This window comes from Pseudophryne corroboree, chromosome 10, assembly GCF_028390025.1.
Source record: "Pseudophryne corroboree isolate aPseCor3 chromosome 10, aPseCor3.hap2, whole genome shotgun sequence".
Lineage (NCBI taxonomy): Eukaryota > Metazoa > Chordata > Amphibia > Anura > Myobatrachidae > Pseudophryne > Pseudophryne corroboree.
The window spans coordinates 225,165,021-225,184,700 of NC_086453.1; the positions used below are offsets into that span (position 1 = coordinate 225,165,021).

Genomic DNA, 19,680 nt, shown 5'->3' on the forward strand with positions numbered 1-19,680 from the left:
AGAACTACAGGTACCAGCGGGCCAGTTTCCCACCACATGCTGGTACTTGTGGTTCTCCAAGTACCAGCTTGCTGGGACTTACAGTTCTGCTACAAAAAACAATATTCTTTTATTTGACACAAGGCTATCAGCCCCCCATCCGCAGCCCTTGGATGGGGGGGGGCAGCCTCTGGCTTCACCCCTGGCCCTTGGGTGGCTGGAGGGGGGGGGGGCTTGATTTAAGGGGTCCCCACTCCAGGGTACCCCGGCCAGGGGTGACTAGTTAGTGATTTAATGCCAGGGCCGCAGGGACCGATATAAAAGTGTCCCCCGGCTGTGGCATTATCTCTCTGACTAGTGGAGCCCGGTGCTGGTGTTAAAAATACGGGGGACCCCGACGCTTTTTGTCCCCTGTAATTTTTGCACCAGGACCGGACGCAGAGCCCGGAGCTGGTTGTAAAAATACGGGGGATCCCCTGTCAATTCCCCCCCCCCGTATTTTTACAATCAGGACCGGTTCAAAGAGCCCGAGGCTGGTTATGCTTAGGAGGGGGGACCCCACGCATTTTTTTCCGTGATTTTTTACCCATTCCCACCCCTTCCCACTAAAAAACATGCTCTCCATATTATCTCCATATTATTTGTCAGTAAAAAAAAAAATATATTCTCTTAAAAAATATATAAATAATACTTGTGGCTCCTAATAGACAAACCAAGTAGATAATCCCTTCTAATATAAATAGATATGCTATTAGCAACAAAAAAAACACAAAAAAACCCATGTTTTTAAAAAAAATTATTAGATTCCGCCAGCAAAGAGGCGGACTGAAATTGACGAAATGACTGTCGAAAAGCACTGTTGTCGAATCGACATTCTTCAATTGAATATACTTTTGTCGAAAAGCCGCATTTTTACCATTGCAGACATGTCGAATTTAAAAACTGTCGAATTTCAAAAAGTCGAATCTGAAACGTCCGTTTTTTTGTCGAAAAGTACTGTATTGCATTGTTAAATTTTTTTTTTGTGTCGAAAATGCCCAGTTTTTCGACATTTGCTGCAATTCGACTGCAATTGCATATACCTACTGGAGTCTACAGCCGTTTGGGGGTGGGGATGGCCTCCGTTTCCCAAAACAGCAGCACTCCAACCACAGCTGAATTAGGCCAACAGTGTACTAGTTACTTAGTGTTTTTGTAGCAAAGTATTTGACATAAAGTTGCAGACTAAACCTAACGATGCATGTCTGGGGTCACTCCTATCAGACCTACCTTTAGTCTTTTTACCCTAGATTGTGTATGCTGGGCCAGATTCATGTTTGTAAGTAAAGCAAAAAAGCAGGATTGGGGAAAAACGGGGATTCTTTTGATTTTTTTTTTTTTTTTTTGCATTAATGTTTTACTAAAAACAAACATTAAATCCTGCTTATTCTAATACTGTGAAACATAATTATGTATTAGAAACTTTGATCAACCATATTTTAATGCAGGTATTCCCAACCTCAGTCCGTAAGCCACACTAATGAATAACTGAGGTTGACTGAGGTACTAATTAAGACACCTATTCTCAAGCATGGATATCACTAAAACCTAGACTGCTAGTGTGCCTTGATGGCCGAGGTTGGGAGTGTCTGATTTAATGTTTTCTGACACTGACAATCCAAAGTTATTTAGGCTTTGCTATGATTAATTTTACATCTTTCAATAAAAACACATTTTTACTGTTTTTATTCCTATTACATCTGAATGTATGTAGGGAGACTAAACATTAAAATATACAAAGTACACTCATAGATGAAATTGAAACAAGTTAATAATAAGCGTAAGGGTGGTATCCTATTAGCTGTGCGGAGTTACCGCAGCTAAAAGATTCCCCCGGGGCTATCCTATTAGCCCTGTCTCCTGACACTTATCGAGGGTTTTGCTTTGCGTTCTTCAGGCATGCAAAGCAGAATCCCCGGTAACCAGCCCCAGGAGACCCATTATCGAATGGTAACACATGGGTCTGCAAAGTTATGGATCCCATGTGCTATCGCCCAATAACGGGTGATTTATTGCCTGTAAAAACAGGCTGTAATTGGATAGCCCGATAATAGATAGCCTGATAGTATTATCGGGCTTAAACGCTCGTTATTACCGTGCAGTAAATAACTGCACCTAATAGGATACCGCCCTTAGTCCTACTTATTACTTATCATTTAAATAAATCTGAATAGTAACGCAAAAGCACTTTTCAGAGAAACACAGACAAAATAGGAAGAGTTAATCATTAGTACTGGGCATGCCACTGGCATTAAACAGTTTGAATAAAAACACAAAGTTTTTTAGTATAATAGGCTTTTTTTTCCAGAAGTCACTGGGTGGCACACATAGAAGAAACAGCCAATGAGCTTATTGATGCCTATTCAGAGGCACGTTTATGCAGAGATCGGTACGATTTCAGTTGCAGGATGAGACGATCATAGCGACTGCCACTCACAAGCAGATGTCTGTGGTGGGGAGCGTAGATGCAGCCAGCTCAGAATGCTGGCAGATATTTGTATTGATTGCCAGTATCTGTAAGTGGCCAGAATTGCAACTCAGAATCTGACCCTTTTTGTACATTTCCTGGTTAACAAATACATACAGGCCAAATCATAGCATTGGTGGGTACTTTAGATGATATGATAAAATAGCTCATTATTTTGCAGGTCACTGTGTCATATAAGTAGGTGACATACTGTGCAGCTTGTCATTTTGTCCTGTTGTAGTGCTTGCCATCCACTTCAGTGCTGCTGTTAGGGAGCAGTGTAGATCATATGCTGCGCTATATAAGAAACTGTTATAAATAAATAAATAAATCAATCTGTCTTGGTTGGCTTTGCTGATGCAGACAAGCATGGAGTCTTTAAATAGTGACATTAGTATGTGTAGATTTCTAATATATGAGAGCCGCTGACGATGTTTGGTGGGGGAATTCCATTCTCATTGCGGTAAAGTAGCGCAAGGGTTAACTACCTGGAGTTATTCAATTGCTCGCATGGTAAACCTGCAAGTAGTGGATTTCTGCTTGCACCACTCATAGTTTAGGCATGTGCTGCCTGGTTCTTGGATTTTTAGAAGTCACAAGGATTTGGGTCAATAAATACATAAGACCACAGGCTGACTGTTTCCTACAGGTTATGAAATGTTATTTACAGCAGGGATTACATTATACACAAATCTAAATTTAGATTCAAATTGCTTGTATAACATAATCCTCCTATGTGTCATTACCTTTGCTGACGGCTCAAAACATTAATCATTCAACACTTTTACAACAGTTATGTGACCTTATTCTCCAAATAGCAGTAATGATATCACTACTTGCCCACTATAAGGAGAAGTTACAAGAGTTTATATATATATATTTGTTACTTGTGTGTTATATTAAAAACGCAGTCAATATGTGTTATATTTTCAACAGCAAGTTTTGAAAAAGAGAAAATGAACACAAATTTAACAGAGCAGAGTGATGCAACATGCAGCCATGCAGCTATTCTGGAACTGCACTTCCCAGTATGACGTGCCTCAGATTTAGTATGTTCTAAAGTCAAAATGGCGGTAGGGCATGCTGGGATGTATAGTTCCACAGCAGCTGGAGGATCGCATCTTGAATACCCTTATCTTACAGCAGTCGATGTGGCGGTGCCTGCTAAAAAGTCTCTCCCCCCCCCCCCCCCCCCCCCCTCCCCGTGTGAATATTTAATTCCTACTTATTCACCAGAAAGGTATAACCTAAATCGAAGCCAGTCACTTATCAAGCAGCTCAGTGGTCATGTAATGGCAGAAGGTGGGGATGGGATTTTTATACTTTGGACATTTCAAATCTCTTGCTCACTTTATAATGCCGTAATTGTGGTTGCCGTGATAATTGGGTGAAACTTGGTAAATGGTCAATCATTAATTGCAGCTTGAGTAAAAATTAGTTTTCTTGTATGCCAGAGTGATATATTTTAAAGGAACACGTCTAAATTTCAAAGGGGCGTGTGCCTTTACAGAACAGTGCTAGAAATAATATTCCATCTATGTTAATTTAAGGACTCGTTTTGGCCGTTGCGTGAAAGCGCCTTATTGTTCTTTACTGTAGATATGCTGGACTGACCAACTCCGTCGTTGCACATTTCAGGCGCGAGTGCCGGAGGGACGACCACACATTTTTCTTGCTGCCTCCTGATGTGGCGAGAAGAAATGTGCGCAATTTTTTTGATATTGATGAATATTTAGATCAATACACTTTGTATGTGAAAAATAAAACTTTTTGTTACTGAAGTTAACAGACTGTTTCCACATACATAAATTCTATGTACTGCAAATACAGGGCTCCTTTACATCTTAACATGAAAAAAAAAAAAAACCCATAATGTGTGTATCTTATATCTTATGGTGCTAATATGAACATCCATACTCTGTGTTGTATTTTTAGAGCACATCCAACCTCAGGTATACAAGTGTGTTATAGGACCTGACACTGCTTCATCTGGAATAGCCACTGTGCACTTCAGTAGAACAGTGCCTACTAGAGGATTGTTAATTATTTTAACAAATGTAAAAACAAAAAAAATTGTTACATTTAGGAGTCTGTGAAACCAACTGTAAATGTGTTTAAAGCTGCAATATCAAAATCATATTTCAGGTTTGTTTGCTTTTTTTAAAGAAATTGCAAAGTTGTATGTATGTGTGTGTGTATATATATATATATATATATATGTGTGTGTGTGTGTGTGTATGTATGTATATATATATATATATATATATATATATATGTGTGTGTATAATACATAAGGCGTTAAAACAGTTGTAAGCAGTTATCATAATGACATCATGTGGCTAATTGTTATTATCTGCTTTTGGCAGGGGCAAGTGCAACATCTCCCATTTCTCAGACATTTTTGCTGCTCGGGAATTTAAAGCCAGGATAGACTCATTCTTCTACATCCTGGGATACAACCCAGAGACCAGGTAAGTTCTTCCAGGATACCTGACCAGAATAGATGACTCCGCTGGTTACTTTGCTGCATATTCCCACAGATGGATATTGTGTATGTGCCTGTGTTGTGTGCGTTTTTTTTCTTTGTATTTATCAAAAGCGATTCCTACTTACTGGATACAGAATAACATTATTTAAATGTTATCACGAGAAATTATCTTTTAAGTTGGGTCGTTGTGTCCTTAACAGATTTTGCAATGTGCATATGTACTAGTGTTCACTCTAGGATTTTTTTAGGGCAGGGTGCTGATCACGGGGAGGGCACATTTTTCATTCGTGAGGGCACATTTTTCAGTCGTGAGGGCACATTTTTCAGTCGTGAGGGCACATTTTTCAGTCGTGAGGGCACATTTTTAAGTTAGAAGGGCAAAATTAGGTACATACTATAATGCTTGGTGCTCCCATTCCTATAGGTGAAAGCATGGACAGTGCGCACCGGAGGCGTGCAGCAAAAATTTAGGGGAGTTGTTTCGTGGGGAAGGGGCGTGACCACATAATAGTACCAAATCACATTATACCACACAATAGTGCTGCTTATACACATTGCACCAGGTAGAACCTCCTATACACACTGCGCCAGGTGTATACATATTGCGCCAGATAGAGCACGTTATACACATTGCACCAGGTAGAACCTCCTATACACACTGTGCCAGGTAGAGCACGTTATACATATTGCTCCAGGCAGAGCACTGAGGCACACTGCACCAGGGAGAGAACACTGAGGCACACTGCACCAGGGAGAGAACACTGAGGCACATTGCAACAGGGAGAGAACACTGAGGCTCATTGCACCAGGGAGAGAACACTGAGGCTCATTGCACCAGGGAAAGAACACTGAGGCACACTGCAACAGGGAGAGAGCACTAGGAGGAAGGGGAGGACGGGCACAGGGCAGATGCAGAGCGGCACTCACCGTTGCAGAGGAGAGCGCTGTGCCGGGTCAGCGGGGCCGGTCTCTTGATGCTGACGGCGGAGCCCAGGTCAGCTCGCAGCGCCATGGTGAGGGGGGAATCAAACCATGCAGGAGGACTGGCGGGAGACACCACAGGCTCCAATTGGCTGCTCCTCCCCACTGCACGCTGACCCTGTCTCCGCCTTCAGCTGAGAGCTATCAGCGCGGCAGGGGGGAGAAGTGACAGCGCGGCGGGGGGAGAAGAGCAGTCCTTAGCAGGGCGGGCACAAACGGGCAGGGCGGCATTCTGTCACTCAAAAAAGGGGCAGGGCACAGCGCCCTGCGAAAGAAGCTTAGAGAACACTGTACAGTGCTGAGAATAACATTTTCCTTTTGTTAACATACATGTTTTTTTTTTTTTGGTTCATATCAAATGGAGTTGTATTGCTAGAGAGCTAACGGGGAGGTATATATCCTCACTCTAATAGCTGCATATGTAATTAGACACACTGCTGTATATTTGACTTTGTTTGTGAAGAAGTAAAATAATAGTTCTGGTTCTTATAATATAAGCACTATCATCAATTTAAAAGGTGCAGGTGTCTTACTGGACTTGGATGTGTCTCTTTGTTCTAGTCATGTTTGGATGAAAATACTCCTGTTTATCCTTAATGATATCATCATAACCACCAATTATGTAGTTTATGAACTGTCTTGTATGTGTTAAATGTGACTACTGACCTCTAATGGCTAAAGTCATATCTGAGTTTATAGCAGGTAATGGATTATGGGTCAGCCCACAATAGAGCTTTGTATGTCCCACTCCCAAATTCTACCCTCAAAGCACCTTAACAGTCCTGGAGACTTAATTACTCAGTCATTTTGATATAACAATCTGCTGAAGCATGGACAGCCTTAAAATCTGGACTGTTGGGGAGCCTTCAGGCCTGCGCTTGGGAAAAAGGACTAATCAATGATTTCTCTGGCTTTCGTCTGGTCAGTGCAGGTTTCAATCCAAGTTTGTTTGTAGGTAGAACAGAATGCGAGAAATGGTTCAGCCCACTTGGGCTACATAACAGTTCCCTCTAGTTGTTTTCGGATGCCCATGTTTTATTTAGTATTTCTGCAGTGGGGTACACTGATATTCCACAGGGAATAACAGCGGGGTGTAGAGTTGGATCTTGATCCGAGGCACCAAAAGGCTAAAGCTTTGACTCTTCCCAGGATGCACTGCACCGCCTCCTCTATAGCCCCACCTCCAGGCACTGGAGCTCCGTTTGTACGTTGGTGCCAGCAGTGCAGCTCACTAACAGGTGGGGCTGAGTTAGGCAGCCCTGAAACAAGCTTTTTTAGAAGACTTCAAGGGCCGCAGCACTTTCTATGTCTTTATGACATGCTGTGCTGTGGCTCCATCACCTCCCTCAGCGGCGCTGCATACTCCCGCGGCCTGGTTCCCGGGTACTTGCAGCGGGAAGACACCGGATTTCAGGCACACCACCGCTGTCACTCTCCAGGATCGCGTGGCTGCACTCAAGGGAGGTGGTGAGAGGGACCCGCTGGTACATTGCAATCCGGTCACGGTCCCAAGAGACGGACCACGCAGCTGGCGTGGACACTGTGTTGCACAGGGACCCCACTATATCCACCAGGGCAAGGAGCACAGGTCAGATTTACTTATATCCATTTATAAAAGGCTCCACAGTACCCGGTAGTGAAGTCCAGCAGAGGGGATAAGGTGCTGACTTGTAGCCCCTCCCCTAGCTCTGGGCGCCGTCTACTGCTGGTGTTCCCGCCCTGGAGTTCTCTTTCCCTCACTCCCTGAGATTTTGGCACCATTACATAGCTGGGCTGATCTCCGGGACTGCTGGGCACTGTCTCCTCTGTGAATCCACCTGTATCATCAGCGCTGTGCATTTACAGACACTTAAGTATTCTACATGTCATTTTAGACAGTGTTAGTTAAGAACAAGTGTACTGCTATCTGAATATTTAGTACAAGTATTCTGTGATATACATCCAGTGTTTACTGTGCATTGTTATATCATTATACATACATACTTATCTATATGTAATTACTAATCCAGTGCAGTTTTATTGTTTATATGTAATTATTCCTGCCTGTGACTGAGTGTGCCTATAGCTGGTGTGTGGATTCCATTCTTGTGTATCACACGTTTTGCTATCACTATATTCTGTACCCTGGGAAACTACGGGCGTCAGGGTCTCATATAATATATGTGCTACACAGGGTATACGGTTTGTATTGCTCACTGTGTTTTTCAGTCATCCCACACTGCTTAAATCCTCTGTTTGTGCTCTGTATTTACTATCACAAAACACGTGATTTTTTGCTGATTTTTGTGTTTGGCTATATTGTACTGTTACTCCCTAAGGCTACATCCCATATAATGTCTGCTACTCAGGGCGGGACATCCGCGGACGCTCCTGCAGTATGCAGTGCTGTCGTCACGGATTCACCAGTGGGGAAAGTGTTAGCTGCTGGTTCAGGCACTGGGTGTCATAAATCTCTCAGTCCGCCTGTGGCCAATCAGGACCCACCTTGGGCAGCTTTTTCAAATATGCTGACTACGCTTGTAACGCGTCTTACGCCCCCTGTGGGGCCTCCTGTGCCATTACAGCCACATATTGTCCCTGTGGTCAATCCGCCATGGGCGGATACTCTGTCTACCCAGTTACAGCAATTAAATCAGACTTTGGTTAGACAAAAGTCCAGCCCACGTCCCTCTGGGGCCAAGGGGTCATCTAAACGGGCCATTTCTTCCTCACAATTCACTAATATTTTGGATAATTCTGATGAAGATGGGGTATATAGTGATCCGTCAGACACTGATACAGTTGCTTCTGATGAGGAATCTAAACCCCAGGTTGATGTTCTTGACCTTGTGGAGGCTATCATGCTGATTCTCCAGATTGATGATGACATTGAGCCTCCTGTTACGTCTAAGAAACCGGATAAGTTTAAGCGTCAGAAGGCTACTAAAGTAGTTTTACCCCATTCTGACCTATTAATTGACATACGTCAGGAATCCTGGTCATCTGCAGGAAAGAAGTTTTCCCTGTCTAAAAAGATGCTAGCTCATTATCCTATCCTGCGAAGTTGAGTAACAAGTGGGAAACTCCACCGCCGGTGGACTCTCATGTCGCCCGTCTTGTGGTGTCATCTACTCTGCCTGTCACCACTGTCGCGTCACTGAAGGAACCAACAGATAAGCTTGTGGAAGGATGCCTGAAGTCTATTTACACTCTTACCGGTGCTGTACATAGACCCACTATGGCTGCCTCTTGGGCGGCAAAATAAATTGAAGCATGAGTTCAGGCAATTGATGAGGAGCTACCTCAGAATTTTTCTGACGCTGCCAGACAATATCTGTAGTATGTTACCACAGCCTCTCACTATAGTCAGGAGGCAGCCCTTGATGCAGGGGTCATGGCGGCCAAGGCTTTTACTACGTCTATCCTGGCTTGCCAGATTCTGTGGTTGAGGTCCTGGAAGGTGGACCTGGACTCTAAAAAGACGTTGGAGGTACTCCCTTTCAAGGGAAGATCTGACTAGGATTGTGACTGACTTGGCGATGGCCAAGACTGCGTTACTCCCAAGTACTAATCCTTCTGCTCAGAAGGCTAAGAGTACCACTTTTCGCTCCTTTCGACCTCCTAGTAAAGCAAAAGGTCAGGCGTACCCGAGACAGGCTTGCACTTCCAAAAACGTTAAGCCCAAATCTGAACAATCCTGGGCCGTCCGTCAGCCTGCTTTCAAACAAGACAAGCCTGCTGCATGATGGGGCGGGCCTCCCTCTGGGGGACCCCAGGGTGGGAGGTCGACTTCTCCAGTTCACCCAGGCCTGGTTAAAGATCACTTCAGACGCCTGGGTACGGGAAGTTGTCTTGCACGGGTAAGAATCTCAGGAGACATCCCCCTCGCCAGTTATGTTCAACAGTTATCCCCTCAGAGCCATTGAAAGCGCAAGCTCTACACCTGGTTGTACAATCCCTCCTGGAAACAGGAGTGGTAGTGCTGGTACCTCTGTCCCAGAGAGGCAGGGAATACTATTTGACCCTGTTTCTAATTCCGAAAACTGAATGGGTCTTTCCAGCCTATCCTCAACCTCAAATCATTGAACATATTTGTAAGATTGTCCAAATTCTGTATGGAAACTCTGCACTCGATTGTGCTTGCCATGGAACCCGATGACTTTATGGTATTCCTGGACATACAGGATGCTTACCTGCACATACCTATTGCCATTTCAGATCAGCAATATCTGCGGTTTGCTATTGTCAATCTTCATTTTCAATTCCAGGTTCTGCCATTTGGACTGGCCACGGCACCTCGAATTTTCAACAAGGTAATGGCCGTGATGACGGCTCTTCTCCGTTGTCAGGGAATCAGGATCCTGCCATATCTGGACAACTTGCTGATTCTGGCGAACTCCCAAGAGGTCCTCCTCAGTCAACTGGAGATGTTGGTCAAATTCCTTCAAGCCCATGGGTGGCTCATCAATTGGAAAAAGTCCTCACTGTTCCCTGCTCGGAGCATGGTGCACCTGGGGGCGCTGTTGGAGACACACAGCCAAAGACTGTTTCTGTCTCCAGAGAAAGTCCTGAAACTTCAGGACAAGATCAGATACACTTGGCGATTCAAGTACTAGGCCTCATGGTGTCTGCTTACGACATGGTAGAGTACGCTCAATTTCATTCCCGCCCTCTGCAGAGGTTCATCCTTTCCTAATGGGATGGTCTGCCTCATCGGATCAGATCTCAAATTATCTCCTCTACTCTGGAAGTTCGTCTGTCACTGAGCTGGTGGCTACAGAACTAACAGTTGAGCAGGAGCTGTCACTTCTGGATCTCCAACTGGGTCCTCCTGACAACGGTTGTGAGGTTTGGCGTGGTGTTGGAGCAACACTTTCTCCAGGGTTGATGGACCAGGGAGGAATCTCTCCTCCCGATAAACATTCTGGATTTGCGGGCAGTGTTCAATGGGTTGACACTGGCCCTGCCTCTGGTATAGAACAGGCCTGTTTAAGTACAACCAGACAACGCTACCACGGTGGCGTACATAAATCATCAAGGCAGCACTCAAAGCCGCATAGCAATGATGGAAGTGTCAAAAATTCTCCAGTGGGTGGAACGCCATCTGTCAGCCATATCGGCAGTGTTCATTCCAGGAGTCCTCAACTGGAAAGCAGACTTCCTCAGTCATCAGGACGTGCACAAATGGGGCCTACCAGATGTAGACCTGATGGCATCTCGACACAATCACAGGGTTCCGGTATTCGGAGCAAGGACAAGAGATCCTCAAGCAGCGTTCGTGAACGCACTGGCAATTGCGTGGAACTTTCGGCTGCCATACGTGTTCCCTCCAGTGTCACTCCTGCCCAGGAAGTTCAAGCAAGAAGGAGGAATACTACTTCTAGTTGCTCCAGTGTGGCCCAGATAGCATTGGTTCTCAGACCTGCCGGGTCTATCGATCAAGCATCCTCTTCTACTTCCTCAACGCCCAGACCTCCTCGTTCAGGGCCCTTGTGTCTACCCGGACCTGGCCAGACTGGCTTTGAGGACGTGGCTCTTGAAGCATCACTCCTGAGAGCAAAAGGATTTTCTGAGTCTGTTGTTCAAAATATGTTGAAATCCTGTAAACCAGCTTCGGCTCGGATTTATTACAGGGTCTGTTATTCTTACTTCAACAAGGCCTAGACTTGGGCCTTCGTCTGGCCTCCCTCAAGGTTCATTTTTCTGCCTTGTCGGTGTGGTTTCAGAAAATAATTGCGTCTCTTCCTGACGTTCACACTTTCACTCAGGGTGTTCTACGGATTCAGCCTCCCTATGTTCCTAGTGTGGCTCCATGGGATCTGTCTGTCATCTTAAATGCTCTGCAAGAGTCTCCATTTGAACCTCTTGAGTCTGTGGACCTTAAAGTCCTTACGCTTAAGGTCGTATTTTTGTTGGCTATTGCCTCTGCTAGGAGGATGTCGGACTTAGGAGCTTTGTCCTGTCGCCCACCCTTTCTGATTTTTCACAGTGACCGGGCTGTTCTTCGAACTCGCCCTGGTTATTTGCCTAAGGTGGTATAATCTTTTCACCTTAACCAGGAGATTGTGGTTCTGGCCTTTAACTCTTCTGGTCTATCTTCCAAAGGAAAATCTTTGGATGTGGTACATGCTCTCCGTGTTTATGTGGAGAGGACTGCCTCCATCAGGAGGTCAGATTCCCTTTTTGTACTTTTTTGGTTTTCACAAACGTGGCTGGCCTGCGAATAAGCAGACCATGGCCAGATGGATTAGAATAATGATTGCACAAGCTTATGCGCAGGCTGGGCTCCCAGCTCCTGCTGCTATCAAGGCCCATTCTACTCGGTCAGTTGGACCACCTTGGGTGGCCCGCCGTGGTGCGTCCGCTGAACAATTTTGCAAGGCGGCTACATGGTCCTCTGTGAAAACGTTCATCAGGTTCTATGCCTTTGATACTTCTGCCTCCCAGGATGCTTCCTTTGGACGCTGGGTTCTTGTGCCCGCTACAGTGCGTCCCCTCCCATGATGAACTGCTTTAGGACATCCCCGATGTTATTCCCTGTGGAATACCAGTGTACCCCACTGCAGAAAAGGAGATTTATGGTAGACTTACCATTGTTAAATCTTTCTGCGAGGTACACTGGATTCCACAGGGCGCCCACCCTGACGCACTTAGCTTCTTTGGTTAGTCCCTTCTCCTGTCGTGAGAGTGTGGTTCTATGTGACTAACATCTACCGTCTCTCCTACCTGCTACTGCATTGGATTGGTTAACAAAACTGATTTCCAGTGCCTTACCTTACCTCCCCCCTTCAAGTGCAGCCACGTAATCCTGGAGAATAACAGTGGTGGTGTGCCTGAAGAAAACCGGTGTGTTTCCCCTGCATGTACCCAGGAACCAGGCCGCGTCAGTATGCAGCGCCACAGAGGGAGGTGATGGAGCCGCAGCACAGCATGTCATAAAGACATAGAAAGTGCTGCAGCCCTTGAAGTCTTCTAAAAAAGCTATTTTCATGGCTGCCTAGCTCAGCCCCACCTGTTAGTGACCTGCACTGCAGGCACCAACTTACAAACTGAGCTCCAGTGCCTGGAGGCGGGGCTATAGAAGAGGTGGTGCAGTGCATCCTGGGAACAGTCAAAGCTTTAGCCTTTTGGTGCCTCGGATCAAGATCCAACTCTACACCCCGATGTTATTCCCTGTGGAATCCAGTGTACATCGCAGAAAGATTTAACAATGGTAAGTCTACAATAAATCTCCTTTTATATCTGTTTTGTAGGGTGTAGTATGTTATGCCGGCGCTTGGGATCCCAGTGCCCAGCATACCAGCGCCGTAATCCTGCCTGCAGGCAGTGGGGTGAGCGCAAAAGAGCCCCTTGCGAGCTTGCTGTGCTCGCCACGCTGCGGCCACGGTGGCTTGTCAAGCTATTTATTTTCCCTCTAGGGGTGTCGTGGACACCCCAAGAGCGAGAATAGTTGTCGGTGCGCCGGAATACTGACAGCCGGCATATCAATTGCCTCCCTGTTTTGTGGGCTTAGCACTTTCTGTCCTTCACGGACTAGGCACTTGTATGACTATCTTTTGTGTCTTGCAGACTTGATCTAATCATAGATTTTATCCCTTTTTATAAAGTATTTGTTGGTGAATGTCTTATTAGTCATCTAATCAGTGTCTACTTTGTAAACCAAACGTTATTGTTTAGATTAATTTTTTTTCACTCTTTACGAGAATAGTTTACAAGTTGGAGATTTTTGTGAGATGTAAATATGGCGCTTGTCTTCCACATTTCCTATACAGGATCTGTTCGGTAGGTGGCATTCAGTGACTACACTAGTAAATTTGACTTGGGGGGGGGGGGGGGGGGGGGGGGGAGTGAATCAGGGGCAGATTTATTAAGCCTGGTGAAGTGATAAAGGACCAGCCAATCAGCTCCTAACTTCCATGTTACAGGCTGGGTTTGAAAAATGACAGGAGCTGACTGGCTGGTGCTTTGTCACCTTCCACTTAATCATTTTACCAGGCTTAATAAATCTGCCCCTCAATGCTTTTATAGCATCACTATCCAATTACCACTGAGGCCCCCCTTTTCCACCTGGAGTTCTGCACCTTTATAATACAGATTATACAGCTGCAGAGCTCTCTGAATTGCTGTACAGTGGTCCTGTTTCATAAGCTAGTGGTTTTTAAAGGATGTGAGCGCAACAGTAACCAGCCTTGTGTTGTGTTGTGTTGCAAGACTTGTTTACTTCATACTGATGAGTGTCACATGTTCATCCACTCAGTTTAATATAGTCACAAAACTGTGCTCTCCCATTTCACTGGCAAGTCTTTTCCTCTTCCTGCTATAATTACATCCAGTAATAATCATCACAGCTCTCTGTTCTCTTTAACGTGTGTCATTACCGCATCAATGTTATGTAGCATCTTAGCATTTACTGAACTTAAGATTTGTGTGGTTAATGCCTGTCACTAAAATGAGCAATGTCAACGTAAATGAAAGTTGCTTTACTGTATATAAAATAACTACTTCTAAAATTCACAGCTCCACCTAGAGAAAACAGGTTATTTAACACAGCTATGCTGGCAAAGAGGCCTATGGGTCTGTTTCTTGATAGATTTGAGGTGGCTACGTGGACAGGTCTTACCACTGGGCCTGTAAGTCAGACTGGCCTGATTTCTCGTGACTCCAGTTGTGATATGCCAATGAAATCATCCCATGTAGCAGCAATAACCCAACCAGTATATTTCCATCTGGTTTACGCTTACAATGTATACTTTGTAATTGCACTTCAAATATAACCACACAGTGAGGCAGATGTACAAACGTGCGCTATGTGCTTTTTGCACATAGCGCACGCTAACTCCCGCTGTTACCGCATCATCCCAATGTATGATGCGGCTGACATCGGCTTCTTAAGGAATTAAGGTAGCGCACGCTGCAGTTTCGTCTGCGGCGCTGTGCCTACCTGAAGTTGAAGGCTCCCCAATGTATTAAGGCTGGGGCAGTGATTCTACGATCGTTAAGCCCCCTCTGTCATTTCGGCAGGTCGGGGCTGGCGCTGCAGTACTAGCTGCTTCATTGTGGTTTTTTTTTAATATAACTTAACTGTCTGGCGACGGCACCTGAGGGCTCCTCCGCGTATGTTCCGGTTCACAGTGCATGGCTCACTGGGAGCTGGGGAGTCGGCACATCAGGTCCAATTAGATGAATCGCACATGCGCAGGGTGACGGGCGCGGGGGGCCTATGGGTAGAATGATTACTGCGCATACGCGGCACAATAGCAAGTGGCGAAATCTGCAGAGGATGCAGAACGCCGGGGGGAGGAATAAAGAAGTGGTATGTACAAAGGGCTAATGTTCATACTTTAGGGTGATGTGTGTGGGCATATCACCGTGATAAAACAGTGATATGCCACACGTTTCTTAAAGAACATTACGGAGATTTTAATACATCTGCCCCATTGTACCATAGATTCTGATGTTCTCCCTCTGTCCAGTAAGGCGACACATGTGGCTAAATGTGTTACCTCATTACTGATCTGATAATGGTTGATATATATATATATAGATATATATATATATATAGAGATAAAAAGCTGCGCATTCAATACACTTTCCTTTAAAATGCTTTTAGTCCTTTGTTGATGTCCTAGGTCCCGTTCTGTGCGATGTACGCTGCCGCTTCCTCCTTTAGGGAATAGAGCCACTAATCCCAATGTGCATGTAATGAAAGAAGAATGGAGGGCGCAGGTATAAATCAACAGGTTCACAATTTCATTTATTTTGAACATATGCTCACATACATCTTGGTTTAAAACGGTGCACTCAGTCCTCCAGTCTATCCAGCATCGGAACCGCTCTCTCCCGTTGATGAATCTCCTTCTACCGCAGGGGTCACGGATACCGTTTGCTCTTCCACCGGGACCAGGACCAAGTTCAGACCATCTGTCCTTTGCTCCACAGATGACCAGAAATGACAATGGGACAACAGGAAATGTGTCTTTTTTCCACCATGAATTATTGTCCTCAAAAACTCCCACACACACACATTCACGTGTATGTTAGGGAAAAAGAAGCTTTGGGCTCTATTCAATTTAACGCAATATGAGTAGTGCTAGGAAGGAGGTCCCGGAGCTATTCAATTGTCCCCTTCACGCCCTGCACTTAGGTAATGCCGGTTACTGCACCTTAAACCAGGTGTTTAGTCGCAGTAACCAGCATTCTCCGACTTAAGTGTCTGCCGCGATGCTGTGTGTGTGCTTTGCTAAAAGCAGAAAATAAGAATTTACTTACCGATAATTCTATTTCTCGTAGTCCGTAGTGGATGCTGGGGACTCCGTCAGGACCATGGGGAATAGCGGCTCCGCAGGAGACAGGGCACAAAAATAAAGCTTTAGGATTAGGTGGTGTGTACTGGCTCCTCCCCCTATGACCCTCCTCCAAGCCTCAGTTAGGATACTGTGCCCGGACGAGCGTACACAATAAGGAAGGATATTGAATCCCGGGTAAGACTCATACCAGCCACACCAATCACACCGTATAACTTGTGATCTGAACCCAGTTAACAGTATGACAAACGTAGGAGCCTCTGAACAGACTGCTCACAACAATAACAACCCGAATTTGTTTGTAACAATAACTATGTACAAGTATTGCAGACAATCCGCACTTGGGATGGGCGCCCAGCATCCACTACGGACTACGAGAAATAGAATTATCGGTAAGTAAATTCTTATTTTCTCTAACGTCCTAAGTGGATGCTGGGGACTCCGTCAGGACCATGGGGATTATACCAAAGCTCCCAAACGGGCGGGAGAGTGCGGATGACTCTGCAGCACCGAATGAGAGAACTCAAGGTCCTCCTCAGCCAGGGTATCAAATTTGTAGAATTTTGCAAATGTGTTTGCCCCTGACCAAGTAGCAGCTCGGCAGAGTTGTAATGCCGAGACCCCCCGGGCAGCCGCCCAGGATGAGCCCACTTTCCTTGTGGAATGGGCCTTGACAGATTTAGGTTGTGGCAAGCCTGCCACAGAATGTGCAAGTTGAATTGTGCTACAAATCCAACGAGCAATCGTCTGCTTAGAAGCAGGAGCACCCATCTTGTTGGGTGCATACAATATAAACAGTGAGTCAGACTTTCTGACTCCCGCCGTTCTTGAAATATATATTTTCAATGCCCGGACCACGTCCAACAACTTGGAATCCTCCAAATCGTTAGTAGCCGCAGGCACCACAATAGGCTGGTTCAGGTGAAACGCTGACACCACCTTAGGCAGAAAATGAGGACGTGTCCGCAGTTCTGCCCTGTCCGTATGGAAAATCAGATATGGGCTCTTATATGATAAAGCCGCCAATTCTGATACTCTCCTGGCTGAAGCCAGGGCCAGTAGCATGGTTACTTTCCATGTAAGATACTTCAACTCCACCGATTTGAGCGGCTCAAACCAATGGGATTTGAGAAAATCCAAGACTACATTAAGATCCCACGGTGCCACTGGGGGCACAACCGGGGGCTGTATATGTAGTACTCCTTTTACAAAAGTCTGGACTTCAGGAACTGAAGCCAATTCTTTCTGGAAGAAAATCGACAGGGCCGAAATTTGAACTTTAATGGACCCCAATTTGAGGCCCATAGACAATCCTGTTTGCAGGAAATGTAGGAATCGACCCAGTTGAAATTCCTCCGTGGGGGCCTTCCTGGCCTCACACCACGCAACATATTTTCTCCAAATGCGGTGATAATGTTGTGCAGTCACCTCCTTCCTGGCTTTTACCAGTGTAGGAATGACCTCTTCCGGAATGCCTTTTTCCCTTAGAATTCGGCGTTCAACCGCCATGCCGTCAAACGCAGCCGCGGTAAGTCTTGGAATAGACACGGTCCCTGCTGAAGCAGGTCCGGTCTTAGAGGTAGAGGCCACGGATTCTCCGTGAGCATCTCTTGAAGTTCCGGGTACCAAGTTCTTCTTGGCCAATCCGGAGCCACTAGTATCGTTCTTACTCCCTTTTGCCGTATAATTCTCAGTAGCTTTGGTATGAGAGGCAGAGGAGGGAACACATACACTGACTGGAACACCCACGGTGTTACCAGAGCGTCCACAGCTATTGCCTGAGGGTCTCTTGACCTGGCGCAATACCTGTCCAGTTTTTTGTTGAGGCGGGACGCCATCATATCCACCATTGGTTTTTCCCAACGGTTCACAATCATGTGGAAGACTTCTGGATGAAGTCCCCACTCTCCCGGGTGTAGATCGTGTCTGCTGAGGAAGTCTGCTTCCCAGTTGTCCACTCCCGGAATGAATACTGCTGACAGTGCTATCACATGATCTTCCGCCCAGCGAAGAATCCTTGCAGCTTCTGCCATTGCTGTCCTGCTTCTTGTGCCGCCCTGTCTGTTTACGTGGGCGACTGCCGTGATGTTGTCCGACTGGATCAACACCGGCTGACCCTGAAGCAGGGGTTTTGCCAGACTTAGAGCATTGTAAATCGCTCTTAGCTCCAGTATATTTATGTGAAGAGACATCTCCAGGCTTGACCATACTCCCTGGAAGTTTCTTCCCTGTGTGACCGCTCCCCAGCCTCTCAGACTGGCATCCGTGGTCACCAGGACCCAGTCCTGTATGCCGAATCTGCGGCCCTCTAACAGATGAGCACTCTGCAACCACCACAGAAGAGACACCCTTGTCCGTGGCGATAAGGTTATCCGCTGATGCATCTGCAGATGCGATCCGGACCATTTGTCCAGCAGATCCCACTGAAAAGTTCGTGCGTGGAATCTGCCGAATGGAATCGCTTCGTAAGAAGCCACCATCTTTCCCAGGACTCTTGTGCATTGATGCACAGACACTTTCCCTGGTTTTAGGAGGTTCCTGACAAGTTCGGATAACTCCCTGGCTTTCTCCTCCGGAAGAAACACCTTTTTCTGAACCGTGTCCAGAATCATTCCCAGGAACAGCAGACGTGTCGTCGGGGTCAACTGAGATTTTGGAAAATTCAGAATCCACCCGTGTTGTTGCAGCACTAGTTGGGTTAGTGCTACTCCGTCCTCCAGCTGTTCTCTGGACCTTGCCCTTATCAGGAGATCGTCCAAGTAAGGGATAATTAATACGCCTCTTCTTCGCAGAAGAATCATCATTTCGGCCATTACCTTGGTAAAGACCCGAGGTGCCGTGGACAATCCAAACAGCAGCGTCTGAAACTGATAATGACCGTTTTGCACCACGAACCTGAGGTACCCTTGATGTGAAGGGCAAATTGGGACATGTAGGTAAGCATCCTTTATGTCCAGGGACACCATAAAGTCCCCTTCTTCCAGATTCGCTATCACTGCTCTGAGTGACTCCATCTTGAACTTGAATTTTTGTATGTACAGGTTCAAAGATTTCAGATTTAGAATAGGTCTTACCGAGCCGTCCGGCTTCGGTACCACAAATAGCGTGGAGTAATACCCCTTTCCCTGTTGTAGGAGGGGTACCTTGACTATCACCTGCTGAGAAAACAGCTTGTGAATGGCTTCCAATACCGTCGCCCTGTCTGAGGGAGACGTTGGCAAAGCAGACTTTAGGAACCGGCGAGGGGGTGACTTATCGAATTCCAACCTGTAACCCTGAGATACTACCTGCAGAATCCAGGGGTCCACCTGTGAGCAAGCCCACTGTGCGCTGAAATTCTTGAGTCGACCCCCCACCGCTCCTGAGTCCGCTTGTAAGGCCCAAGCGTCATGCTGAGGGCTTTGCAGAACCCTGGGAGGGCTTCTGTTCCTGGGCAGGGGCTG

At 46.0% G+C, this 19,680-nt stretch overlaps 1 protein-coding gene across 10 annotated transcripts in view; it reads left to right on the plus strand.

Annotated features, from left to right (window-relative positions):
* RERE (arginine-glutamic acid dipeptide repeats) overlaps positions 1–19,680 on the plus strand; it is a 719,262-nt gene that overhangs the window by 499,732 nt on the left and 199,850 nt on the right. For all 10 annotated transcript variants that reach the window (XM_063943111.1, XM_063943110.1, XM_063943109.1 and 7 more), the window contains one exon: positions 4,852–4,956. In XM_063943111.1, the coding sequence (XP_063799181.1) occupies positions 4,852–4,956 (105 nt within the window). The remainder of the gene's footprint in view (positions 1–4,851; positions 4,957–19,680) is intronic.